The sequence below is a fragment of the Stegodyphus dumicola genome, chromosome 1 (assembly GCF_044657685.1).
Source record: "Stegodyphus dumicola isolate Sdum_Otavi_A_Nest chromosome 1, ASM4465768v1".
Lineage (NCBI taxonomy): Eukaryota > Metazoa > Arthropoda > Arachnida > Araneae > Eresidae > Stegodyphus > Stegodyphus dumicola.
The window spans coordinates 256,628,528-256,652,356 of NC_140768.1; the positions used below are offsets into that span (position 1 = coordinate 256,628,528).

The 23,829-nt window shown below is 33.8% G+C and overlaps 1 protein-coding gene across 1 annotated transcript in view; it reads left to right on the forward strand.

Moving 5' to 3' along the window:
* The window catches only part of LOC118188513 (lutropin-choriogonadotropic hormone receptor-like), a 458,217-nt gene that overhangs the window by 218,897 nt on the left and 215,491 nt on the right, over nt 1-23,829 (forward strand). The window contains exon 2 of the mRNA XM_085827357.1: nt 9,749-9,823. Within this exon, the coding sequence (XP_085683483.1) occupies nt 9,749-9,823 (75 nt within the window). The remainder of the gene's footprint in view (nt 1-9,748; nt 9,824-23,829) is intronic.

Genomic DNA, 23,829 nt, shown 5'->3' on the forward strand with positions numbered 1-23,829 from the left:
ACGTTTGGTGCGGCCGATCGCAACCAAAATACGAGGTGCACATCTACATGTTATAGCAGTCCTATATACAAAATTTCAACGTTCTGAGGCTACTCGTTTTTGAGTTACGCGAGAAACGTACGTACGCACGCACGTACGCACGTACTTACATACGTTCGTACAGACGCCATGAAAAATTCTCTTCAGAATTAATTTTAAAGCAGTTTTATAATTTTTTTAAAGGAAAAGAGTATTTTATTCTGTCCTTACGTACAGATATCACGCAAAAACATCGTTAAATTGCATTCGATGGATATTTTCGTTGAAATATCCTGCCTGAAACTTTTCGCGATTACAATACTTCCTTTTTACTTCGTACAAGGAAGTAAAAAAAAATCATAGCTACAAAATAAAATTTGAGATTCGTTCAAATCAGATATGATACCTTACAGCTCCCGAATTAAAGATCAGTTACTTATAACGATTGGTACTTGATTTTTTGATTTTATCTTTGCTTTGTCTTTTATTAGGAATATAAGGAAAGGAAAATCGACAATTCAAGTAAATAAATAGTTAATTCTCAGAGTTTGTTTTGGGTGTGTTAGTTCTTTTATGAAATCAATCGCCATTAAAGCGCCTAAAGGGAATTGTGCTCTCTTTCGCTGAAAAACTGTATTTATATTTGATTATATTCACTTGAATTTAGAACCTAACTTTTCATTTTTCTGAGATATCTATTGTTGCGTGCGTACGGGTTCGTTATGAAATGAATGCACAAGTCCGATGAAAAATGAACAAAAATTTATTATTATCACAACAAAAATGCTTAAATTTTCTCAAATTATCATGCAGTATTACAATATCTCACAGTAGTTATCTTTTAACTACTCAAATATCCAATAGAACGTAATTCAAAACAGCTAAAGAACGCTAATCCGCGAATTCGCTACAATCAACAACAGTAGTTTTCTAAACAACAACAAACTAAGCAACTACTACAAACTGAGATGTTTTCCTCCTTTTATAAGATTTTAAAATCACGCGCTAGAATTTTCCAGTACTTTCTCGAAATCAAAAAGAGATATTTATTTATTTAATGCACGCGCTCTTGTATTTTCAATTTTCCGGCTTAGCTTTCTTTTAATATTCGTCACGCGCTTCACTGCGCGAGAAATAAAACCATTTAATTTCTAATTGAACTAACATTAGCTTTTTAAATACCAAATTCGTAACACTGCCCTCTTGCCAAGGACTGCACGTCCCCGGCAGTACAATCCCTGGACAGGAAGCAAAACTTACAACTGTGGCATAAATGCATTAATAAGCATTACATTACAATAATAAACAACATGAACAATAAATGCAATACATAAAACAAATCAAATGCTATCAAATACAAATCAAATACACATTTAAAAACAAAAATGGACCATGGTCTTATACTATTTACAATTATTTACATTATGTACTATGGCCATAGTAATGAGCTAACCTGTCGTAATGAACGACTTTAGGTTTAGAGTTCGAAGACTTACGAATCCGAACCATGACGTCATTTAGCCTGTTTAGGATTGTGTGCGAACCATCCCAAGGTGACTGTAAATCAGGCCTGACTCCTTTTCGTCGAATCGGGTTCCACAACCACACCTTGTCTCCTTCGTTGGATCTATGTCCAGCAGCTCTCGTGTTGTATCTGGTCTTCACTTTCTCCGTCGCCAAGTTCACTCGCTTTCGTGCGGAACGGTGCATCACTTCAAAACGGGCCTTGACATCTTGGATGTGTTCCTCAGGCGATGAAGGCGCATCCGTACGGCGATGAAACAGGCGGTCACAAGGCAGACGAAGGTCTCGACCGAAGAGCATCTGAGATGGAGAATAGCTGGTAGTCTGGTGTTTCTTTTCGACCCTAGCATGATTTTGGCTGTTTCTCGAGCTGGTTCTTTCGGACAAAGCGTCGGCATTTCCAGGTGAGGATCCCTTCTTAGGATGGATAGTCATGTCTTCAGATCCTGAAAGCAGTTTGTTGTTTTTCAAGTCTAAGGAAAAATTGTATTTCCTTAAAAAGTCCAATCCGAGTATGCATGGATCTGTAATATCCGCCACATATGCCGTGTGATGGTAGGCGGCACTTCCAAACGTGATGTTTACGTTTAACTTCCCAGTTATGTCGATCTTGTCACCAGACGCAGTCTGAAGGGTAACACAGGATGGCGTCCAAATAAGTTTATCTTTAAACTGTTCAGCTAAATCTTTCCTAATGATGGTAACATTAGCTCCTGTGTCAATGATCATTCTGCAAGGAACTCCATCGATAATCCCATTGATGGACAGTCCGTTATTGTTGCCACTCACTGTATAAATTTTAAGAGCTTTAAAACAAGGTTTTTCACTATCTGGCAACCTCCGTTCGTCGATATGGTCACTAATTTGTTTACTGCGTTGTTGCTGGGAAATGGTCTTATTTTCCGTACCTCGGGGTTTTCTGCAGTTTCTTCGTATGTGGCCTTCAACTCCGCAGTTCCAGCACTTTAGAATTAGTTTCTTTTCACTTCTGTTCCGTCTCAAGCCACTGACTTGTCTGGTAAAATCATCTGCTTTATATTCCGTACCCTGGGGAGTTCTGCAATTCCGTCTTAGGTGACCTTCACTACCACATCTCCAACACCTTAGAGCCACTTTCTTCTCGCTCCTACTCCGTATCAAATCTTCGACTTGTCTGGCTAAATCATCTAAACGAGCCATCAGTTGATCCACTGGCTCATGGACTCGCACAGCTCTAACTGGGTAGCGATCTCTACTAGTTGCTTGCTGGGCTGCCTCGAACTTCATGGCGTACAACAGAGCGCTTTTTAAATCTTTTACATCCGCCATTCGTAGAGCTTTCTGTATTTCAGTATCTCGGATGCCGTCGATAAAGTATTGCAAGGACAGGATTTCCCTTGTTTCTGTCGGGCATTCCGAAAAGGCGAGATGGGACAGCCTTTCAACATCCGCGGCGAGCTCCTGAAGTGTTTCGGTAGGCTTCTGTTGACGAGATTTTAATTGGAGCCTGCTGTAGTCTTTTAAACACTTCTCCCCAAAGCGCAACTCCAAGGCGCCGGACAGAGCTTCGAAATCTAACCTTTTGTTTTCGGGAAGAGTCTGAAGGATATCCGCTGCGTCGGCTCTTAGAGAAGCGGCGAGATGACAGGCCTTAGCTTGGGAATCCCATCCATTCGCATCCGCCACGATAGAAAATTGTGTCTTATACACCTGCCAGGAGGTCTTCCCATCATATGTGGATAGCTTCAGAGGTGGACGAGCAGGCATTGGTAAGAATTTAAAATCATCACTCCTGCTCCCTGCCGACGCTACGAATTTCTTTAAAGTATCCATTTCTTTGGCAACTGCAGAAACTCTCTCATCAATTTGTTCTTTTACAGAAGAAACTCTTTCTTCTATTTCTTCTTTCACCGAAGAAACTCTTTCTTCAATATGTCCAACTTTATTTTGCCTTCCATAGCTTCAAATTTATTTTCTATTATGCAAGTAATTTCTCTTTTCATCTCTTCTTGACCAGCTTGAACGGCTTTCATTTCGTCCTTAACGGATTCCTGGCCCAATTTCATTTCTTCCTTAACGGATTCCTGGCCCAATTTCATTTCTTCCTTAAATGATGCTTGGCCAGCTTCCATCTTTTCTTGGAATGCAGCAAAAGCACTAATGAGCTGTCTCAATTGTTCTTCCATCGCTCTTGTTATTGGCATTCAAACCTCACTCCTGACACCAAAAATTGTTGCGTGCGTACGGGTTCGTTATGAAATGAATGCACAAGTCCGATGAAAAATGAACAAAAATTTATTATTATCACAACAAAAATGCTTAAATTTTCTCAAATTATCATGCAGTATTACAATATCTCACAGTAGTTATCTTTTAACTACTCAAATATCCAATAGAACGTAATTCAAAACAGCTAAAGAACGCTAATCCGCGAATTCGCTACAATCAACAACAGTAGTTTTCTAAACAACAACAAACTAAGCAACTACTACAAACTGAGATGTTTTCCTCCTTTTATAAGATTTTAAAATCACGCGCTAGAATTTTCCAGTACTTTCTCGAAATCAAAAAGAGATATTTATTTATTTAATGCACGCGCTCTTGTATTTTCAATTTTCCGGCTTAGCTTTCTTTTAATATTCGTCACGCGCTGCACTGCGCGAGAAATAAAACCATTTAATTTCTAATTGAACTAACATTAGCTTTTTAAATACCAAATTCGTAACACTATTATTTAATCTACTTCAGTATTATTTAAAATCCGATGAAGAAAAGGTCTTAGAAAAATTGCTTTCGAGATTTAATGTTCGCTGGTAAATGTATTATTCTCAAGATAGAATCCTTCATTTCTGCGGGAGTTTCTTTAAAATAGATATTTTTTTTTCCTATCTCGGTTGTTTTACGTTTCTGCTTGTTTTAAAGATGTTACTTCAGTTTATTTAAAATTAACTGAATTATTAAAACTTATTGGTAATAGAAAACGCCAAATTTTTAATACAAAATCTTTCTTCAGATTCAGGATTCTTTGATACATTGCAGATAAATTAGAATATCACCGTCATATTCTTTATTTAACAGATCTGATGTTATACTCAGAGGAAATACATTGACCATAAAATAAACACTAAAATAACTTTTAAACACGTAAGTCTATTTCTAACTAAAGTAACATTGATAAAATATTAAATGTCATTAGAATAATCGACTTATTCACTTTAATTAATACAGGGTTACAACAAAGCAAATCCTTGGTTACAAAAAATAAAACTTTAATACTTAAAGTAATATCCTGTACAATATTTTACATCGATGCATAAAGTTATAAAGGTTTTATAGTATTAATTTAAATCTCTAATTTTCGATATACGTGCCATCGTTTACCGTGAGAAACATCTATGTTGCAATCAGTTCCAGCCATACTCTGCGAAGCGTATGCGGTATTTTAGGGGTGAAGATAACATTAATGCTTTCTTAAATATTATTAAATGCTCTGAATAGCAGTTTTACGAATTCCTACAGAAAAATGTCTGAAAGAGATGACCTGGCCCAATGATCTTGCAGACAATTTGATTTTCTGTCTTGTGATTGAATGCGTATAAGATCTTTGTTATTGCTGTTTGCGACACTAACAAATCTCTGCTAGGTGTACGTGTAAATTTCTTTGAGATGCATACAAAAGGCTCTTTATAAATGCTCAGACAGAAAGAAAACGTAGCCATCCGTATGTTATATGGATGGCTGCGATTTGTTTGATCACAAGCGCAGTTAATCTCAATAGCTGTTTAATGTTATTTCAAGCTAGATGTGTGACGTGTGTATGTGTATAGTTTTATATCCTTACTATCTGAAAATTATATTTTTCTTGACTTCTGCCATTCATTTTAATTTAGATAATTGTTGGTAGATAAACAGTTTAAGTAACACTGTTGTAAAAATGATATGTATAAAATAGTCATATTAACTTCGAACATAAGAAAATCCCTGGAAACTTTATGCAGCTGCCACATTCCAACGTCGAGCACAGGACCTTGGATGATAACCAGCGTTTCACAGTTTTATTTGTTCCACCACTGGTCGGCTAATATGAAGGTAAAAATCTCTTTGCAAATGATGCTAGTCGTATAAATGTTTATAAAGTAATTTGCAAAGTTCCGTTTCAGTACAAGTTTCAATTTGAGTACAAGACTAGACAGATAGCAACACATGGCCTTACTAGACAAATAGCAACACAGACAAATAACACAAAATCTTACAAGACAAGACCTTACTAGACAAATAGCAATTTATCGCTACGCATGAAAATAGTACTATAGAGAGTTGAGAAGGTTTAAACAACCTTTATATTAAACTGAACTAGGGAGGAGTTGTGCTACAAATAATCACTACTTATAACGATGTAAATTAATCAATAACAGTTACTTCAGTTTAAACACTGATAAAAGCAGTATCAGTCAAATAAATAAGCTATGAGCTGACTTAACTAACTTTTCCGGCGCATAAGTTCAAAACAATCGGCTACGAATGAATTCAAAACCAAGATAATATCTTTTAAACAGAGCTCCAAAAATCTAACAGCGCGGCGCGATTGCCAGAAACTCTCTGTTTCAACGATCCAAAATCCTCATATTAAATTCACTTAAAACTCATTTGCATTCCGCTGAGGTATACGGAAAGTAGAAGCTAAGTAAAGACCAAAATCATAATAACTGATTAATTAACCGAAGAACCTGACAAAATAATCAGCCTTGAAAATACTTATTGCAGTCTATCTAAATTAAATTTAGTTGAGTTTAAATATCTTTTTCATTTATTGCTCATATTTTAGTACTTAATTAGAACAAACAATTCAGTTGTACTGAAGATTTTTCGATGTTTTTAAGATGTTCTAATATTTATAAATGCGTAACTATAAGAATATGCTGTAAAAATTTCATTCTCAAGAAGTAGAATTTGATAAAAGTCACAAAAGTTTTGATAAGCAGCATATTTTCCCTATAAACATGTGATGTATAAAAAGTCACGAAGGCTTGACACATAAGTGGCTTTAAGCGTTGAATATACACACTGAATATATAAATGAGGTTTCGTAGAGACATTAGGTAATTTTTCGAAGCTGAAGAGATATACGGTATATGGTCACTTTACTTAACCTGTTCCGCCAAACTAAGTTAATGGCACTACAAGTTTAGGAAGTCATCCTATTCATTGCTAGCAATCTGACGGTTAGACCGCCTTTCTACATTTTACATTAATCTGTAGTTTCTTGGATTTAATCATTTTCATTCACTTGCTTCATTATCTCTAAGATGCCCTTGTTGCAGTAATAGTCCGTGAACAGTCTGTTCACAGGATATGTGATGTAGTCGGAAGGAAAGAACTGCTGTCGAAGGTGTTCTGTCAAAGGGCAGGAGAGCAGATAATGAAGTGCGTCCGCGTCTTCCCCGCGAAAACCGCAAGAACAGTCGGCGTCCCGTCTGAGGAATCGTCTGTAATAACCTGGGAATTTCCCGTTGTGAGTACAGGTTTGGAGGAAGAGTCGGTTGCATTTGAGCCTCTTGAGAGAAGGTATTGGGAAGATGTTGTAAGCCGGAGAGATGAAAAATTAGCAACGCCTTCGCCAGGAATCGAACCACGGACCTCTAGAATACCGGCCCAGCGTGCAGAACCACTACACCACGAAGGCACGCTAGGGAGGTCGGAGAAATACCTTATAGTTTCCTTTCAATGCACATAATAATTAATAAATAGTTAACTTTCGGATAAGACTTGAGAAAACGAGGAATGGCCTTCATGAAGATAAATTTTCTGATTCTGTTTTACCAAAAAAAAAAAAAAAAAAAAAAAAAAAAAAAAAAAAAAAAAATAGAGCGAGAGAATAACTTGCATCAGTGTTGGTCAAATACTTTTAACCGTGGACCATAAATATATTTTTAGAGCATCATACGGGCAGGGGTATTACGATCTTCTGTGGTGCCGATATTATTTTTTGTAGCATGTAATCGGGGGAAAGGTGAACACCCCTTCATGAAAGACATTTTTAAAATACTCGATAAGCAAGATTTGTTCTTATTGATTATCATATGATAGACATACATACTGTATTATTTTCAAATAAAAAGTTTAGGGATAAAAAATTCTAAGCTCTCTTTCTAGATAAGTCTTTTTATCTCAACTATAGTCAAGCATTATTGTTTAATTTCTAAATTATAGCTCCAGAAGTGATAGGACCATGTTCTTCGGCGGATGCACATACTTTCTAGTACATCTAGATTTCATAACGAACCGGATTAAGCAGCTAGAAGAACCGCGTTCCGCCCTTATGAAAGCTTTTGTCCAACACTATTCTATATTTATAGTATTCCCCGAGAGAGCTTTCTAAACGAGGACTGGGATTCAGTCTGATGTGTCCCACAGCAATAGTGGTCACATCAATAGTGAAAACGACTAGTGCTGTGGGACAGATGATCCTTGTGAATGAAATGGGTTTTAGGAGAGAAGATTTAAATTTTAATGACAGCGAACTTACTGCGTGAATAGTATTTACTCATTTACTGGAAAGCAATGTTCACTTCGGTCTTCCGCGTAAATCACCATTCTATGCTACTTTAACAGTGCCAAATTAGAATCTACTTGGAAGAACAATTTATGGAAATTAGAACTCGCAAACGTTATGAAGATAAATGATGTTCAGAGATTAAAGTTGCTCATGATTGAAGACTAGGGAAGATATACATAAATTAAAAGGAAGCGGTTTTGTTGCAGTTAGGTGAAACCTTGTTACAAAGCTGTCGATACATTAATTTAGATGTCAAACAACAAAATCGATATATCAACCTTTCCCGAGACGTTATGAGGGGGGAAGGGATTTCTTACAACAGAAAGACTCCTTTTTGTTATCCCAAACAACATGGTTTTGACAGCATTTATATGAGCTGTGACGGAAGCGTTATGCTGCAGTTCATTATGGCGCTGAAGGCTTTATTTCAATAAGATAATTCTCGATCTTTACCGTAATTGCATACAAAGTACTGTTCGAAGAATTAACTTGTTGCCATTTACTAACAACATTTCTCTGTCTCTACCCTATCAAGCACATATGGAATATATGGAAGAGTATTAGACGTCATCCCCACACAGCTAGAAATGCTTTTCGCCGATTTAATTGTTCTAATTTGAAATTTCATACCACAAAGCTAAATTCAACAAACTCCTGTGGGATGTATTCGTCTTAGGCAGCTTGCATTCAATAGCTTGGGGAATGATTACTGTAGAGGTCAAAAATGCAAAAAAAATTTCAAATTCAGCATAGCATTAGGATTTGATTGCGATATCCTGACATACTTTATATTTGACGCTTGCATTTTACTTTCCATAAGTGCATATAAAATTACAATTGTCAGTTTTTCCTTTGGAATAGTAAAGGAAATATAAGACAACCTCCAGTTCTGTCAGCAAAACTTTTGTCAACAAATTTGTGGCTATGAAAAATTATCAATGTATTATTGTTAACAAATGATTTTAAACTCTTCAATTCCTTTTTACAAATGCACTCATAAGCAACGTAACTTTCTAAATTCAAAGTTAAATTAAATATCCTATTTCTCCAAGATGATTCTTAACTATTGCTGTTAAGAAACAAAGTGCCTTATTAGCAAAGCTCTACATTATCTCTGCCCACCAGCGGCCGAGCGGTAAAGTCGCTGAATACTGGTAGTTCGGTCTGAGGTTCGAATCCCGCGAACGGGCTGGCTGCATGGGCGTTTTCGTGGTTTTCCCCATATGTAACGTGTATACGAGCCAATTTCCCTTAGAAAGTCCTCCACGAAGGCATCCCTCCCCTTAGCAGATAGCCCTCGAGGCTTTGCCATAATCACTCACACACACACACACACTACATTATCTCTTTAAAACGCATCCAGTATCAATTCAGTCACAAAATCTTACTTTAATTTCACTTGTTTCAAAGTAGCTCATATTGTAACTGCATTTGTATTTACTAATCCTATTATATACTTAAATTTAATTCCAAAAAAATTGTATAATTAACAATTTGTTTCTAATTTACAAACATTTCTGCTTAATCTATGTTTTATTCTGAATTAATCTCTAAAGTAGAAACTGTTACCTATTTCTTAGTATCAGTTTTCAGAGCAGTATTAAACGATATTATTTGTAGTGTGCTGTAAACTTTTGCTTAAATCCTTACAATTTACTGATTTCATTGCAGGTCTCTGGAATCTGTCTCTATGTCAGTACTTAGGTCTGGAACTCTGCAGATTTTTAGAGGCTCACTCAAGGATTTGTAAGTAGAATTTAATGCTTGTTGACTAATATCAAAGTGTTCCTCTTGTTTTCTTGTATAAAAGATTTTTATATAGAACTTTAGTTAGGCCTTTTATATCAAAGAACAATTATATAAGTGTAATGTCACTGTGAGAGAATAATTTCTTAAAAATAGCGTTAAAAGTAATAGTATTTAGCAGAAATGCAGTTGGGCAAACTAATGGAAACCACAATATAATATTGCCTTTTGCCTTTTTTTCTACAGACCTAAGTAGCCTTTACTGAAATTTAAAGGAGATAATTTTATATTTTCCTTTTTTAAATAGTATTTCAACATTTTTGAAGATTACACATTTAAAAAAATAGTTTTTTAAATAGAATCCTAACCTTCTTTTTTTCGATAACAATATTAAAAAATAATGCTATATTTTATTTGATGATGCAACAAATTTTCATTTCAACAGTAAAGTAATTAATTTTCATCTTTAATGGCCCTGAAATTATATATTGATAAGCAAGTAACAGTATAATATAGGTTATTAAGTTCTTGTATCTGCCATTTGTAATAAATTGACAATTTAAATGAAAAAATTCAAAATGCGTCATCTGTTTATTGTGAAATCTGTACGCATCGTATGTCAGTTTACATATTGTGCGCATTCATTTAAATAATTTAATAACTTCTCAATAATGTGTGGCTTATCTTTTTATGTTTAACATTATTTAAACAAATATAATTATAAATATTTAAATAAAAGTAAAATAAAATAAACATGTATAATAATTGTAATTCTGGATGTATAGAGTCTGAAAACCAGACGATAAAGTAATGGCAGCACGTTTATAGACCCCGAATAGACTTTATTACCAAACATACAAACACTTGCAATCCCTGATTGTATTCGCCTGGTACATCCATAAAACAGAGTCACCAAAATAACAAAATTAGTGTGCCTCGCCAAAGAAGCGGCGAGCACCAGCGTTAGACAGAATACCTTTACAGCGTCCCTCTCACATCTGAAACATTTCCTACATGTCAACCGTATAACAATTAATTCTATTTGTATGTTTGAAATGATTTCAATTCTGAGAAATATAAATATAAAATATATTAACATATCAAAGAACATAAGAAAAAATATAAAAGAAGAAATAAATATAAATCTCGAATTTTTCAAAGTATATTGTAACCTTTTCCCTTTTTAACTTTCTGAGAAAATCTGAGGAAATTTTGGTTATATTTTTAAAGTCAATAAAATAATTTGTTTTGGTATAGTTAGTGAATTCGTAGAATGCTCTGAACTACTAAAAAAAGCTATTTTTGTTTTTATCGTAATGTTTTCCATTCTTTTCAAGTAAATTGCTTTTAAGCACTCACTAGCAAAACTCACATAAACACTTATTGATATAAAAAAATTTTTAATGTACTTTTCGATCTGTAGAAAGAAAGTTACTGTGAAGCTAGGAAAAAGTAAACGTAAGTCATCATCTACCGCAGAAAGTTCCCTCGAGTAAATACGTAACAACACTGCTGAAGAAATAAAATTTCTTGGAACTTAAGGCTCTATTTAGAGTTCCGCATCCCTATCAGCATGTTTTTATTTTTATATACTGAAAGAAAAGCCAATTAAATGTAAATGCAAATCATTTGAATTTAAACAAAGTTTGCTTAATAAAATAAAAAAAAACTTTTCACGAAGTATTTAAGTCTAATATCTTTTCCTTGATAGGAAATTTTCCTTGTTATTGCATTCAAAGCTCATAAAACCTATCATATATATATATATAATTTAAAGGGAACTCATATTTCAGCGACTCAGTTCTTGGAAGTTATTACTGTCTTATCTATTATTTTAGTTTTTTTCGCAATTACCCATATTTACAAGGCCTTTTAATATTTCTAATTAATTTAAAATTTAATTGCATTCCTTGGAATCGTTCTGTAAAAACATTAAATCTGAAATCCGAGATATTTATCTTTGAAACGAGTTCAAGTAATAAATATTCTTAATTTATTATTTCTTAAATGCAATTGTAGGTTTTTTTTAATTTTTTCTTCAAGTGATGTTGACAGCTTTGAAATCTTGCCTAATGCGAAATTGTTTGTTGCGTCTAATTTGCTTCTTGCTTATTTTTTTATTTCAGTGTTACAGGCAAAACAAAATGACAAACTGCGGACTGGCTTTTAATCTTTCTCCTGAATGTGAAATAATTAATATAAATTACCGCCCGACAATCTGTTGCACGACGTAGGGACCTTCAAACTTATGTGCAAACTTATACGAAATTTTCTGGAGAACTAGACAAAGTGAATTTTCTTTTTAAAACCTTTTTCCCCCACTTTGAAATCTGCTTCGCGGCGTTTACTATCATAATAGACGTTTTGCCGCTGTCTTGCTATATCTGAATCCTTTAACGCTTCATCCATTAGTTTTTTAATGTTCGCTTGCTTAAATTCAAGCTCCTATTTTTAGACGAAAAATAATTTATCGAGTAGGGTTAAAATCTTTCTACCCAGAAATAATTCAGTGGACGTTTTTCCCGTCGTGTCATGTTTGGCAGTTCTTAAATCATATGCTAGTTTCCTTACCCCGAGGTGGCCAGCGGTCGGGATTTTGATTCTTGAAAAATGCTTAGCCGTAGTGCGGCTGGGATGACTGTCCTATATTCGAAGTTTTCATTCGCAGACCTAGTATAAAACAGTAAATTATCTACAATCTCTTAATTTTTGGCTCTGTTTCTAATTGCGGCAAGGTCTGGATGATCGAAATCATCTGGATCATTTAAATAAGCATAGATATTACCGAATTCTGGATCCTTTCTCAATTCAGAAATGACAGTTTCCCGGGAATCTAAAATTTTAGACGTAAAAATTGCGCACTTTACTTGATTCCCATTGTCATCTATCTTGATTCTTGATAGCGCGTCGGCCACAGTATTTTCTTTGCCTGGAGTATGCTTAGTTATTAAGTTGTGCTCTTGTATAACTTTAAGGCCCATCTAATTAGTCTAGGTATAGCATATTCACTAGCTTGACTTTTCGTAGGATAAATTCGATTAGTTCTTCAATCCTTCGTTGATAGAAGCTATATAATTTGGCTTCAAACTTGGCACGATCTTTAACTATCGGGAACGCTTTTAGGAGTGCCCCTTTGAAATTGTCGATTGTATAGGTGAGTGATCCAACTTCGCCAAGTAGGAATTTCCCAATTCCTTTCCACCAAGCTTGGAGCTAAGCACTGTCCTCGGAGGGCACTCGAAGCAATAGCTACTTTCTGCCTTTCCGGTACCGGATACAATTGGAAGTGCGTCTCGAGAGCTTCTAAAAATGCTGCTGGTTTAAGTGCCGCCCTCATCGTCTGTATTAGGAAGCCAAATCCATCTAACGGGAGGTCACCTTTGGGTCTGCCACTTCTAAGCCTTATGGAGATACTTCTTCGTTGGCCATTTTCTTTTTGGTTCGTATTAGTTCGAGCGCCAATGTAGGGTCCAGGCAGATTAACTTCTTCTGTCAACTCGACGCTAACAAACTTCGCCTCTACTTAGGCGGTAACTGAAAAGCAGGTGACTGAAAATTAAAAGTTGAAATCCTTAACAAGTGCTAAACTTACCTTCTGGGCTCAGCGAGTCCCGAACTTCAACCCCCTTCTAAGCTAGTGGTAGCAAAGCAAAGCAAATTAAGCCACTTGAACCAGCAATGAGCAAACGTACCTACGGCACAGACGGCAGCTAGATCCCAACTCTCTCTTTCTCCTCTCGAAACTCGGCTTTTAACTATTTCCTTCAACATATAAAATTTGCATGCGTTTAGGCGCGCTAGAACATTTAGCAATTCTGGCACTGACAATTAGGGGAATGAAGGCTTATAGAAAAGTCTGAACTTAAAATTTAAAATAGTAGTTAAAATAAATATAAATCCCTACAACCTCATTTATTTTACTTGCTAATAAAAATATTTGAAGAAGAATTATTTGATTTTTAGTGTGATTTTTGAATTTTTCAAAACATTTTTCTCTCATGCATGCAATGAAAATAACCACGCCTGAAGACTTTAACAAAAATTTTTATTACCTTGAACTCCAGTGTTGTAAGGAATATTTTAACAAGAGTTATGATTATGTCTCATAAAAATGTAATTCTTATGATATCTATTTAGAGTGCCCAAAAGAATTCTTAGCACTATTTATCTCTGCTAGTAAAAGAAAATTTCTGCGCTTGGTTTAGCTACAATTTACAGTGCCTTCTTTGGTCTGTTTATCTCAACTAGCACTTTTCTGAAAGGAACTTATAGGAAAAAACGTTTGTTACCTTTTTACTTAAATTACATTTCTCTTTAACTTCAAGATGGTGAATACGAACTACTAGTGCTTCAATTTTCCTGAAATACCACAGATATCCTGAAAAGCATCTGTGGTATTATCTCTAGTATATAAACTGGTAAATTTTTTAGCTGCTTACGCCACTTCCCACTAGATCTTTTCCTGATTTCAAAATGTATTTTCCTCGAAATTGCTTCCTTCGAATAAATAAAATTTTAGAAGCTCTTAGATCAAGAAGCTAGAACTCGGCTTTTGCCAGTACAGAATACTTGCGTATTGCTAACGAATATAGTGGAAAGTGTGCTTAATTTGCTTTAATATATTGCATGCAAAACTGTAAAAGAAATAATTTTGCTCATAAATGTAATTACAAAAAGAATAACATTTCTGCCCGCAAAAAAAACAAGTAGAGGAAAAACTGCACAATTACTTCCGTGTAAAAATAGATTTATTTCTTGCCGAAGGTAGCTAAACCATCATTTTATAGAAAAGAAAGTTAAAGAGATGAATAACCTAGAAATAAAAGTAAGAGGAAATTGAAAAATTTGCAACGCCATTGATCTATAACGTAAACCCAATATAACACCACCAGTCTTGGGAAATCAAGACGCATTGCAATACAGAGAATCGGTATTATACTTTACATAGAACTTCGTAAACCATTAAAACACAGAAGGAAAAATTAATAAAGTGAAGGGAAACCAAGCCATATTATTTATAGTGAAACCTATCGTAAAAGCATTCACACCCAGTTTCAGTTCATCTGCAGAAGAAATTTCATCTTAATTTTTTTTTTCATTCGCTGTTAAAGTTAAAAAGCATAAGAGGTTAACTCTGTTTTCTAAAACAGACCAAAGGTTGCAACCAAATCAGGTGAAATATCAACAGATATTGTCTCCTCTGTTTTATAATAGCATATAATGAATGCAAATTTTTTCTCATGAGATTCCGTTAAATTTAATGAAATGATTAATTTGAAATCAGTAATATGAATGACAACGATATTCTGTTATATTCACTAATTTTAACTATCATTTTATTTCTGAAAATCTTGTATACGCTTTCCTCGATCGAATTTCTTGTAGCATGTGAATTTTCCGATTTCTAAACATCAGAAAAACATCTTAGCTCTCATGTTAAAAGATACTGTTTTGTTTACAAAAAAGCTTTTATATTTTAATCTGGTAAAGTCTGATCATTCTGTTTTACAAAGCGAGTTAAAAGTTTTTAAAGATTCTTACTACTGACAAAAGGATTTTTTTGCGTAAATGATTGATCGTGCTGTCAAAATAATTTTTGTTCTTCGAATTAACACAGTTAACCATAAAAACTTTATTAAGGACATTGTTACAATACCTTTCTTTCCTGTAATCAATTTAAAAATTTCTCATGGTCTCATAAAAATATAATTTTTATGAGATTCTTGAACGGATCAATACGATGAACAAACTTTTTGAGTGAAATAAAATTAGATAAAAACACCCTTAGATTGTTACTAGTTTTATAGAACTCTATTGATATCAGATGAGATAGGTAAGAGTCTCTGTTCTTGAAAGACAGAAGCAGTCTCTTGCATTCTTGTCTCAAAATTACTACTACAGTTATAGTATAAAACCAATATCAAGAAATAGGAATGTAGTCGAAGGTGAGTTAAGAAAGTAATATAGTACATAAAAAGTTGATTTATGCAGAAAACAGGCTTTCTAATCGGTATAAAGTTTAGCTATATTAGCTGGTTGCTGTACCATTGCACTCTCAGTTCGAATCCAGGAAATGCTTGAATGTTTGTAAATACAGTTACTGAGTAACATGGGTGAACGTAAAGTACTGTCAAGCTGGGATGGAGTTTCCATCATTCTCATAGGTGAAATTCGGTGTTCCCCTCTAATGCATTCTGTGACGAGATTGCCTTGGTGATTTGATTGCTACATGACAGATGGGTAGCCAATTCTCGACCAATGCATTATGTTTCAAGCATTTGGAACAACAACATGTAGAAAAGAATAATGACCAAATTTCGTGTCAAGCTCTAAGTACTAACCAATTTAGGACTTATATTTGAGCTCCTTCAATCCAAAATATAAGTTCTGAATTGGTTAGTACCTAAAGCAAAGACGCAAACTTGTAGGAAATAATATAAAAAAAACATGTCGAGAACAATAGGTGACCCAGTTTCATATTTTCCTGCTCTCCTTCAATCCGGAATACAAGGTTGATATTCATGGCAAAATAGCAGATGCATTTCCTTAAAGATGATGAATTTACCATTTTTTTCTATTCTTATATGTATGTTATTTGGAATGAATTTTCAGTGAAACATTTTTAAGTAAATTATTTTTGCAACTATTTAGCAAACTCCTTCTCTCGTCCAAATGATCACTGACAAAAGATGTCGAGGACAGTCAATAATGCATTAATGGAAAAGAAACCTTTAGTTTATGAACAAGGAATGTAGTTTGCAGATGATTTGAGAGGCAGTGATTTAGAATATAATATGCTATGATTAATACTACATTCTTATTCATCAAAATAACGAAGTGCCTTAACAAAGCAAAGACCTGTTAAAAGATTAATTTTAGATTGAACTCATTTTTATTGTAATGACTTTGACAATGAATAAATATTTAGACAATATATGCAACAATGTTTATTGACAATATATGCAACAAATTTCCCTGTATTTATCCGACAAAGGCAGTTTCCACAATACACAACGAGAAGGTTTATAGTTCAGTACTAACTTCTCTCTGTTTTCAATAATCTGCAGAACTAGACATAAAACATACATAGGTTTTAGAACTAGACATAAAAGCGATATTAGATTGACAAAGTTTTTTGAAATCAATTTCGGGAGAAATCAGATATGGATCCTACTGTTTCAGGAGGGAAAAAGAAAATTTCATCAGTGACAGGAGCGAAATGGTTTTATATGTAGAGCAATAAATGAAGCAAACAGGAAACGAATGTAGCGTAATCTGTAGAAACAAATAGCAATGAAACGGAAAACGTTAAAAGAGTGAAAGCGTTGGGAAGATCCAAAATGGAAAATTAATGCCAACAACTAAAGAAAAAAAATTAATTTAAAATAGTTCAAAGAAATTAAAGTTACTAATATAAGTTTACAAATCAAAGAAATATTAGTACAAACCAAGTTTACTGATCGAAGAAGTTCTACATGCAGTTTTTACTCATCTATACAATCAAATTTATGATTAAGTGCCCAGCTGGGATTAATGATTAAAACTTTGTTTATTTCTCATTTTCGGACATGCGAATGATGTTCCATGATGAGAAATTTCAGCATTCTTTAATTAGATGATATATACTAAAATTCCGTAAGAAAATTCTGTAAGTCAGAGATTACATTTTTAAAAATTGAACGTTGAATTTTTCTCATAGGGGAGAAAATGACTTGAAAGAATGACTTAAAAAGACTTGAGAAAGTGACTTAAGAGAAATGACTTGAGAAAATGACTTGAAATCCGAGCAATTTTGTAATGAATAGAAAAATTAAATAGTTTTGTCGAAGTAATGAGGAAAACTTTTACTAAAATATTTACTAATTTAACGGGTTTGAAATAGTTTTATCTATTTAACATTTTGTTTCTGGTATGTACTTTAAATTGTACAACATAATATTAAGCAAATACCAAAATGTGAAGATAAAATTAGATTTGTGATTTAATGTTTCCTACAAATAATTGAACTATAAAGGTTTAATAAACCTAAGATTCCTGAAAGCGTCTTACGCCTACTTTTCATCAACCTTCCCTTTTCTAAGGAATTATGTGTATGCTTTAAAGTTTTTCACTATAGGTACCATTTTCTAATAACAAGAATAGAGTCAAATGTTTCGCAGCATTACTTAATAAATGAAATTTTATTCTCATTTTTTGCAGTAGCATTTGGAATTTTTTGTAAAATATTTTTAAAAATGTGCACAATAAACAATTTTTATAACTTTTGCACAATAAACTAAGCTTTTAAACAATAAACTAAGTTTCGCTTTTCAATTGACAGTGATTTTTAGGAATGAATATTAAATTGATAATTTTATTGCGCCTCTTTATGCTAACTTGGGGAAAATATGTGATTATTTTTCTATTATGATCTTCTTATTTCTATTTTATTTTTTTATTTATTATTCCAAAGATCGTTAGCCCAGAAGGGCTATTAATTTCGTTTTGGCATTTTGCGTTGAAAACTTTAAATGTCGGTCCACTTTTCAAATTGTTGTCTTTCTGTGTTTGTTCTTTTATTATCTTTCTGTGTTACATTTAAAGAAATTAAATAATAAAGAATCTACATAAATGTATGTATGATTCTAGCATTGTGATAAAACAACAGTATATAGAGCAATCCAATTTTGAATAACATAATCTTCCATCGAATATGGGCATCCGGAAGCCCTAATTTGGCATTTGAAATTTATTATCGATTTCATATTTTGTAACACTTTAACGAATTTTAGATTAATAAACTCAAAGATTTCAAAGAGAGGAATGCCGACACTGTACGGAAAAAAAAAATATTTTTATCTTCAGTGCGCGAGACTGTGTATCGGAAAGATATGCTCATTTTAAAATTATTTTGAGATATTGCTGTTGAATTGAATTTTATGGTTTAAGTGCGAAGAATCTGATATTTAATAAATAAAGGTAACACACAAAAAGTTAGAAAAACGACCGTTTGAGCATAATGTAAAATCTGAAAGCTTTTAATTTTTTAAATATTTTTTATACAAATATACCTTTCTCTTAAGTGCTAGATGTCTTTCTCATTGAAATATCCGAAATAATTCTAATAACTTGTATAATGTTTCCAAATATTATGCTTTTATTATTTATTTTCGATAAGCTCATTATTAAGCATTAAAATGCATTTTTATGTACTGATGTAACTTAAAGTAGAAATGCCAGTAAACTAAATAGGTATAAACAGAACAGAGGCATAGCCAGGTACGAGGATGAATTCATCCTGCAAACTCTTTTATGCATTCTCGTGGAAAAAGTATTCCCATATACAACCATCCTCCCCTTCTTCAGAAAAAGTATTTGATACTTTCTGAAAATATTTACTGACTACGCTTCTGGAATAAATGATTTCGGAATAAATATTCAGCATCTAATGCATGTTCTATATCGAAGATCAATCGTAAACGCCTATTTCAAGAGGTTTAAAAAAACAAACCGCCGAAGCTTTTATTTTGCTGTTCCCATTGTCTGTTGCAAAATGTGTGCAATCATTCCGCATTCACATAAAAATAGCTTTTATAGTCTAGATGAAAGGTGCTTCGGCAGAATGCTGAAATTCTTTCAGATCGCTCTAACATCAACTTCCAAACGCATTTATTTATTTATTTATTCAGGTGAGAGAGAATTTGCAAGAATTTCATTCTGGTATCTACTATTTTATCATAACAGGCTAGACTAGAAAGGTCTTAGAATGTAGGTCTTTACAAAAAAGCACATTTTGTTTTCCATTCAGAATGATTCTTTCAAAAGACAATTGAATCTTTATGAAAAGATGGCTGAAAGTGTTTGTGGATCACAAAATGAATGTGCGATTTCTTTCCTTTCTCGTTTTGAAAATAAAAGTCTTCCACTGAGGATTAAATTCGGCGCTTTGTATGATAAATGATTTTATACCAGTAATGCCGAAATTCTTTACAAAACTAGGTACTTGAGCTATGAAATAGATTCCATTCATAAATATTAAAGTCGATACAAATAAATGCTTCAAGGCGTTGACTATGGCTACAGTAAAGAAATAAAGTATCATGTAATGTTTCTGTTTTTCCCTTTTTGATTAGCCAAGAATATGATTATATTGCAACTCTTTGCGCTTTTGAATTATATAACCGGCGAGGGATATTTGAATTATATAACCGGCTTTTGAATTAATAACTGACTAACGCAATGATGAAATTCATAAATTAAGTTTTCAAACTTTGCTTTTAATTCGTAGTTTGTCCAACCCAAGAGAAAAACATGAGGACGATTTTTGAAATCCAGGTTTACAAAGTGTAGTTGGAACAAATATCCAATGGAACATACTGTGTGCAATTTGCAGATGACAAAGTTACATTTAGTTCTGCTTGCCTAGAATATACGCTTGCAAACTTAGAATATGTTTCTGAACATTGTTATGCACATTGTGCAAATTTCTCAAGCACAAGTGATAATAACTAAGCTAGTGATTATAACTCCGGTATTATTAATAAGACAATTGTGATGAATGAATATAATTATCGGTACAATTCTAAAGTTCAAAATTAAAAGTTCATTATAAATTACTTACCTTATTTAATTGAAAACATAAGTTTTAAAACAAAGGAAGTATATTTATTAAAATTGAAATCCAATTAACAATGCCATACTTAATGTGAAAATCAAATTTCATTAAGAATTGAACTTATGACAACTCATCCTTAGGAATAATTAGGTAATTTTATATATAAATTGATTTAAGAGATAACAAAAAATTACATACTATGGCAAAACATTCATAGAGCGAAATCATTCAGAGTGCAACAGAAAGTTATATAGAGAGGAATTCACTGACCATCAGACATAATATAAATTATCTTTTATCAGATCATTCATGTATAATATATGCTCTTCTACGAAAACGCCATAGTTGCATAATACACCTATATTCAAAACCCAAGCAGATTCTGTTGTGTAACTTGCTATTTATCTTATTTCCCCTTCTGTGTATTTTATTACTCAAATGGGGCGTGTTAAGTACAGTTCATATGTAAAAAGGCGTTTTGCGTATGTACCTTGCGTATGTATGTTTTCCGTATGTAAATTCTAGGTTTATCTACATATTCTTCACTATCAGTCGTTCAGATACGTCGATCGTTGCGTTATCGGCTGAAAAATCTGCAACATCGAAGATAAAAATTATCTCCGCTAGATTTAGATTTATTTATGTAGTATTCATTAAACTTTCTGTCTTCATCGTCATCATAATTCAGCATTGTCAAGTCAAGATTTTGTGATTATATATCTAGCTTTATCCAAGGAATGAAAAATACATCGTTCATACAAGTTTTAAAAATGTACTTGAATATTTCTCATAGCATATTAAGCGATGAGTAAGGAATATTTAATCAAATGCAAACCATTCAGTCATCCTCAGAAAAAATTTCGTCTAAAAACTTCTTCAAATAGTAGGATTTTTGAAGTCATCAAATTCATGGCAAAAAACGCGAGACTCGTTATCAATTTCTTTCAGTAATATGGAACAGAAAAACATTCAGCATGCAGGCGTTTCATTTCAGTTTTACTGTCATTTTACATTTCATTTAATAGGAATTAAATGACTGGCTTGAATACCGCTGAAAAATTTATTTCTTTATGATGTAGAGACATTAGTTTATTTCTATGCAGGAGCCGTGAAAAATGAGCAATACCCTCGCCGGAACTCGAACCTCTTGAACACTCGCCGAGTGTGCTGACTATTACACCACGAAAGCATGCTAAGAAGAGGAGAAATACTTTATATACCGCCCTTTTAAAGGGCTACTGAGAATTAAGGGATCCAATAGCCAAATCCACCACCTTTTTTAATTCCGGCGCTACTGTGGAGACATTAGGTTATTTTGAAGCAGGAGACAAGATTTATGAGCAATGTCCTCGCCCGGACTCGAACCTCGGCCCTCTCAAATATGCGTCGAGTGTGCTGACAATTACACCACGAAGGCATGCTAAGAAAGCGGGAGAAATACCTTATAATGATACGAGCCTTCTCACAATTTAAATAAATACTAAAGACTATCTGCATCGAAACATTGGATGACAGGTTTCAAACCAAATGAATACTGAACCATTAAGATATCTATCGTTTCAATATTTATATCGTTTCAATTCAGTAAAAAACAGATCATTCAAAATTCTAGATAAGCAAATAAAGAAAGGTTGCTTACCTTTATGATCCGCTTTCTTCGATTCTGGTCCGCCGCTTTAGTAGACTCCGATTTGGTTTCAAACTCATCTAAAATTGGCACTATTTTGTATGAATTACTTTATTTGACATTTGACACAAAAGAGGAACAATATCTAAATCATTACACTATCAAAAACACTTCTAACTACTTAGCATCATTGTTCTACATATCTAAAAGCATACACTTATCGTTGCCAGTTCTCAAAAAACACTTTCTTTTTCAACTCTCGTCGGTCTGGAGGCTCAATCCGTTCCCCAAGAGCGGAGCGTGCGTCGTTCGCGACACACTCCCCCCGATGTGTTTCACCAAGTTGAAACTCAGCCACAGTCTGGTTGAAAGTTCATGAGGTTTAATAGTTCAGGAGTTCGAATCTCTCGTCCACATCTAGTTGTTTTGAGGGGATTCTGATTGAGTTCATCTGACTGATCTTTGTCAGTGGCACGAAAATCTGTAGATCCAGTAGAAGTTGTAGGCTTATCATACATTTTTTGATCAGAATGCTTCTTTCTCAAACAGTCTCCTATATTATCCGTTTGTAATGGACTTCCAGCGGATAAATTCGTTGTATGGGTCGAAGGATTTCGCCACTTTTGGTGCGTAATTTTACTAAACGAACTACACCATCATTTCCTGGGATGAGTGTTATAATTTTTCCTAGAGACCACTTAATTCTTTTCTCAGGTGTTTCTATTAACACAACGTCTCCAACCGATAGTTTAACATATTTCTCTGTTTTTAAAATACGGTTTTTCAGTTGTCCTAAGTATTCAGTTCTGAACCGTTTTCTTAGATCTTCTCTGACCTTCATGTGATATGCATACTTTTTTGTAAGTATTTGGCATCAATAATGTCTAGATCTGGAACGCCACTTTCTATTAGATCACGAAAAAACATTGCAGGTGTCAAGGGTTCCAGTTCCAAGTCCTCGGAAATATAAGTTAATGGTCTGCAATTTAAGATTTTTTCGCAATCACAGAGGATCGTATAGAGTTCTTCATATTTCAGCGAGGCATTACCTAAAACTTTTCAGAGAATGATTTTCATCAGGCCAATCATTCTTTCCCAAAATCCACCCCACCAGGGAGAAGCTGGTGGGATAAATTTCCACTTAATGCGGTTGACAACATGATTTTTAATAATTTTATCCCAGTCAATCATTTTTAAGAGCGAATTTGTACCAATAAAATTACTACCGTTATCAGTTTAGACAATTTCAGGTCTTCCTCTGCGTGCTATGAAACGTCGTAAAGCCAATAAAAAGTTATCTGTTGACAAAGACGTTAAAAGTTCAAGATGAATTGCCCTGTATACAGCACATGTAAATAAAACGATCCACGTTTTCGATCCATTTTTTAAAAACAAAGGGCCAGATAAGTCGATACCTATCACTTCAAAAACAGAAGAATCTTTAACACGGTCTTTTGGCAAAGGTGCGGATTGTACCATGGACGGCCTTGAATCAAATCTTCTACATTTAGTGCAGTTTTTCAACACTTTACGAATAGTTTTACGACTTTTCAAAACCCAGAAATTTTCTCGTAGCATTGCCATTAAAGTCTGGGTTCCGCAATGCATTTGTTGTTCATGTTTTTCCATAATCAGTTTAGAGACAACTGGATGTTCAGGAGGTAGGATTACAGGTGTTCTAAAATTTTTGAAGTCTTGTCTCATTAATATTCTTGACTTTACTCTTAAAAGACCAGATGAATCAACAAATGGTTTTAAATTTCGTAAGCGTTTATCCTTTTCTGT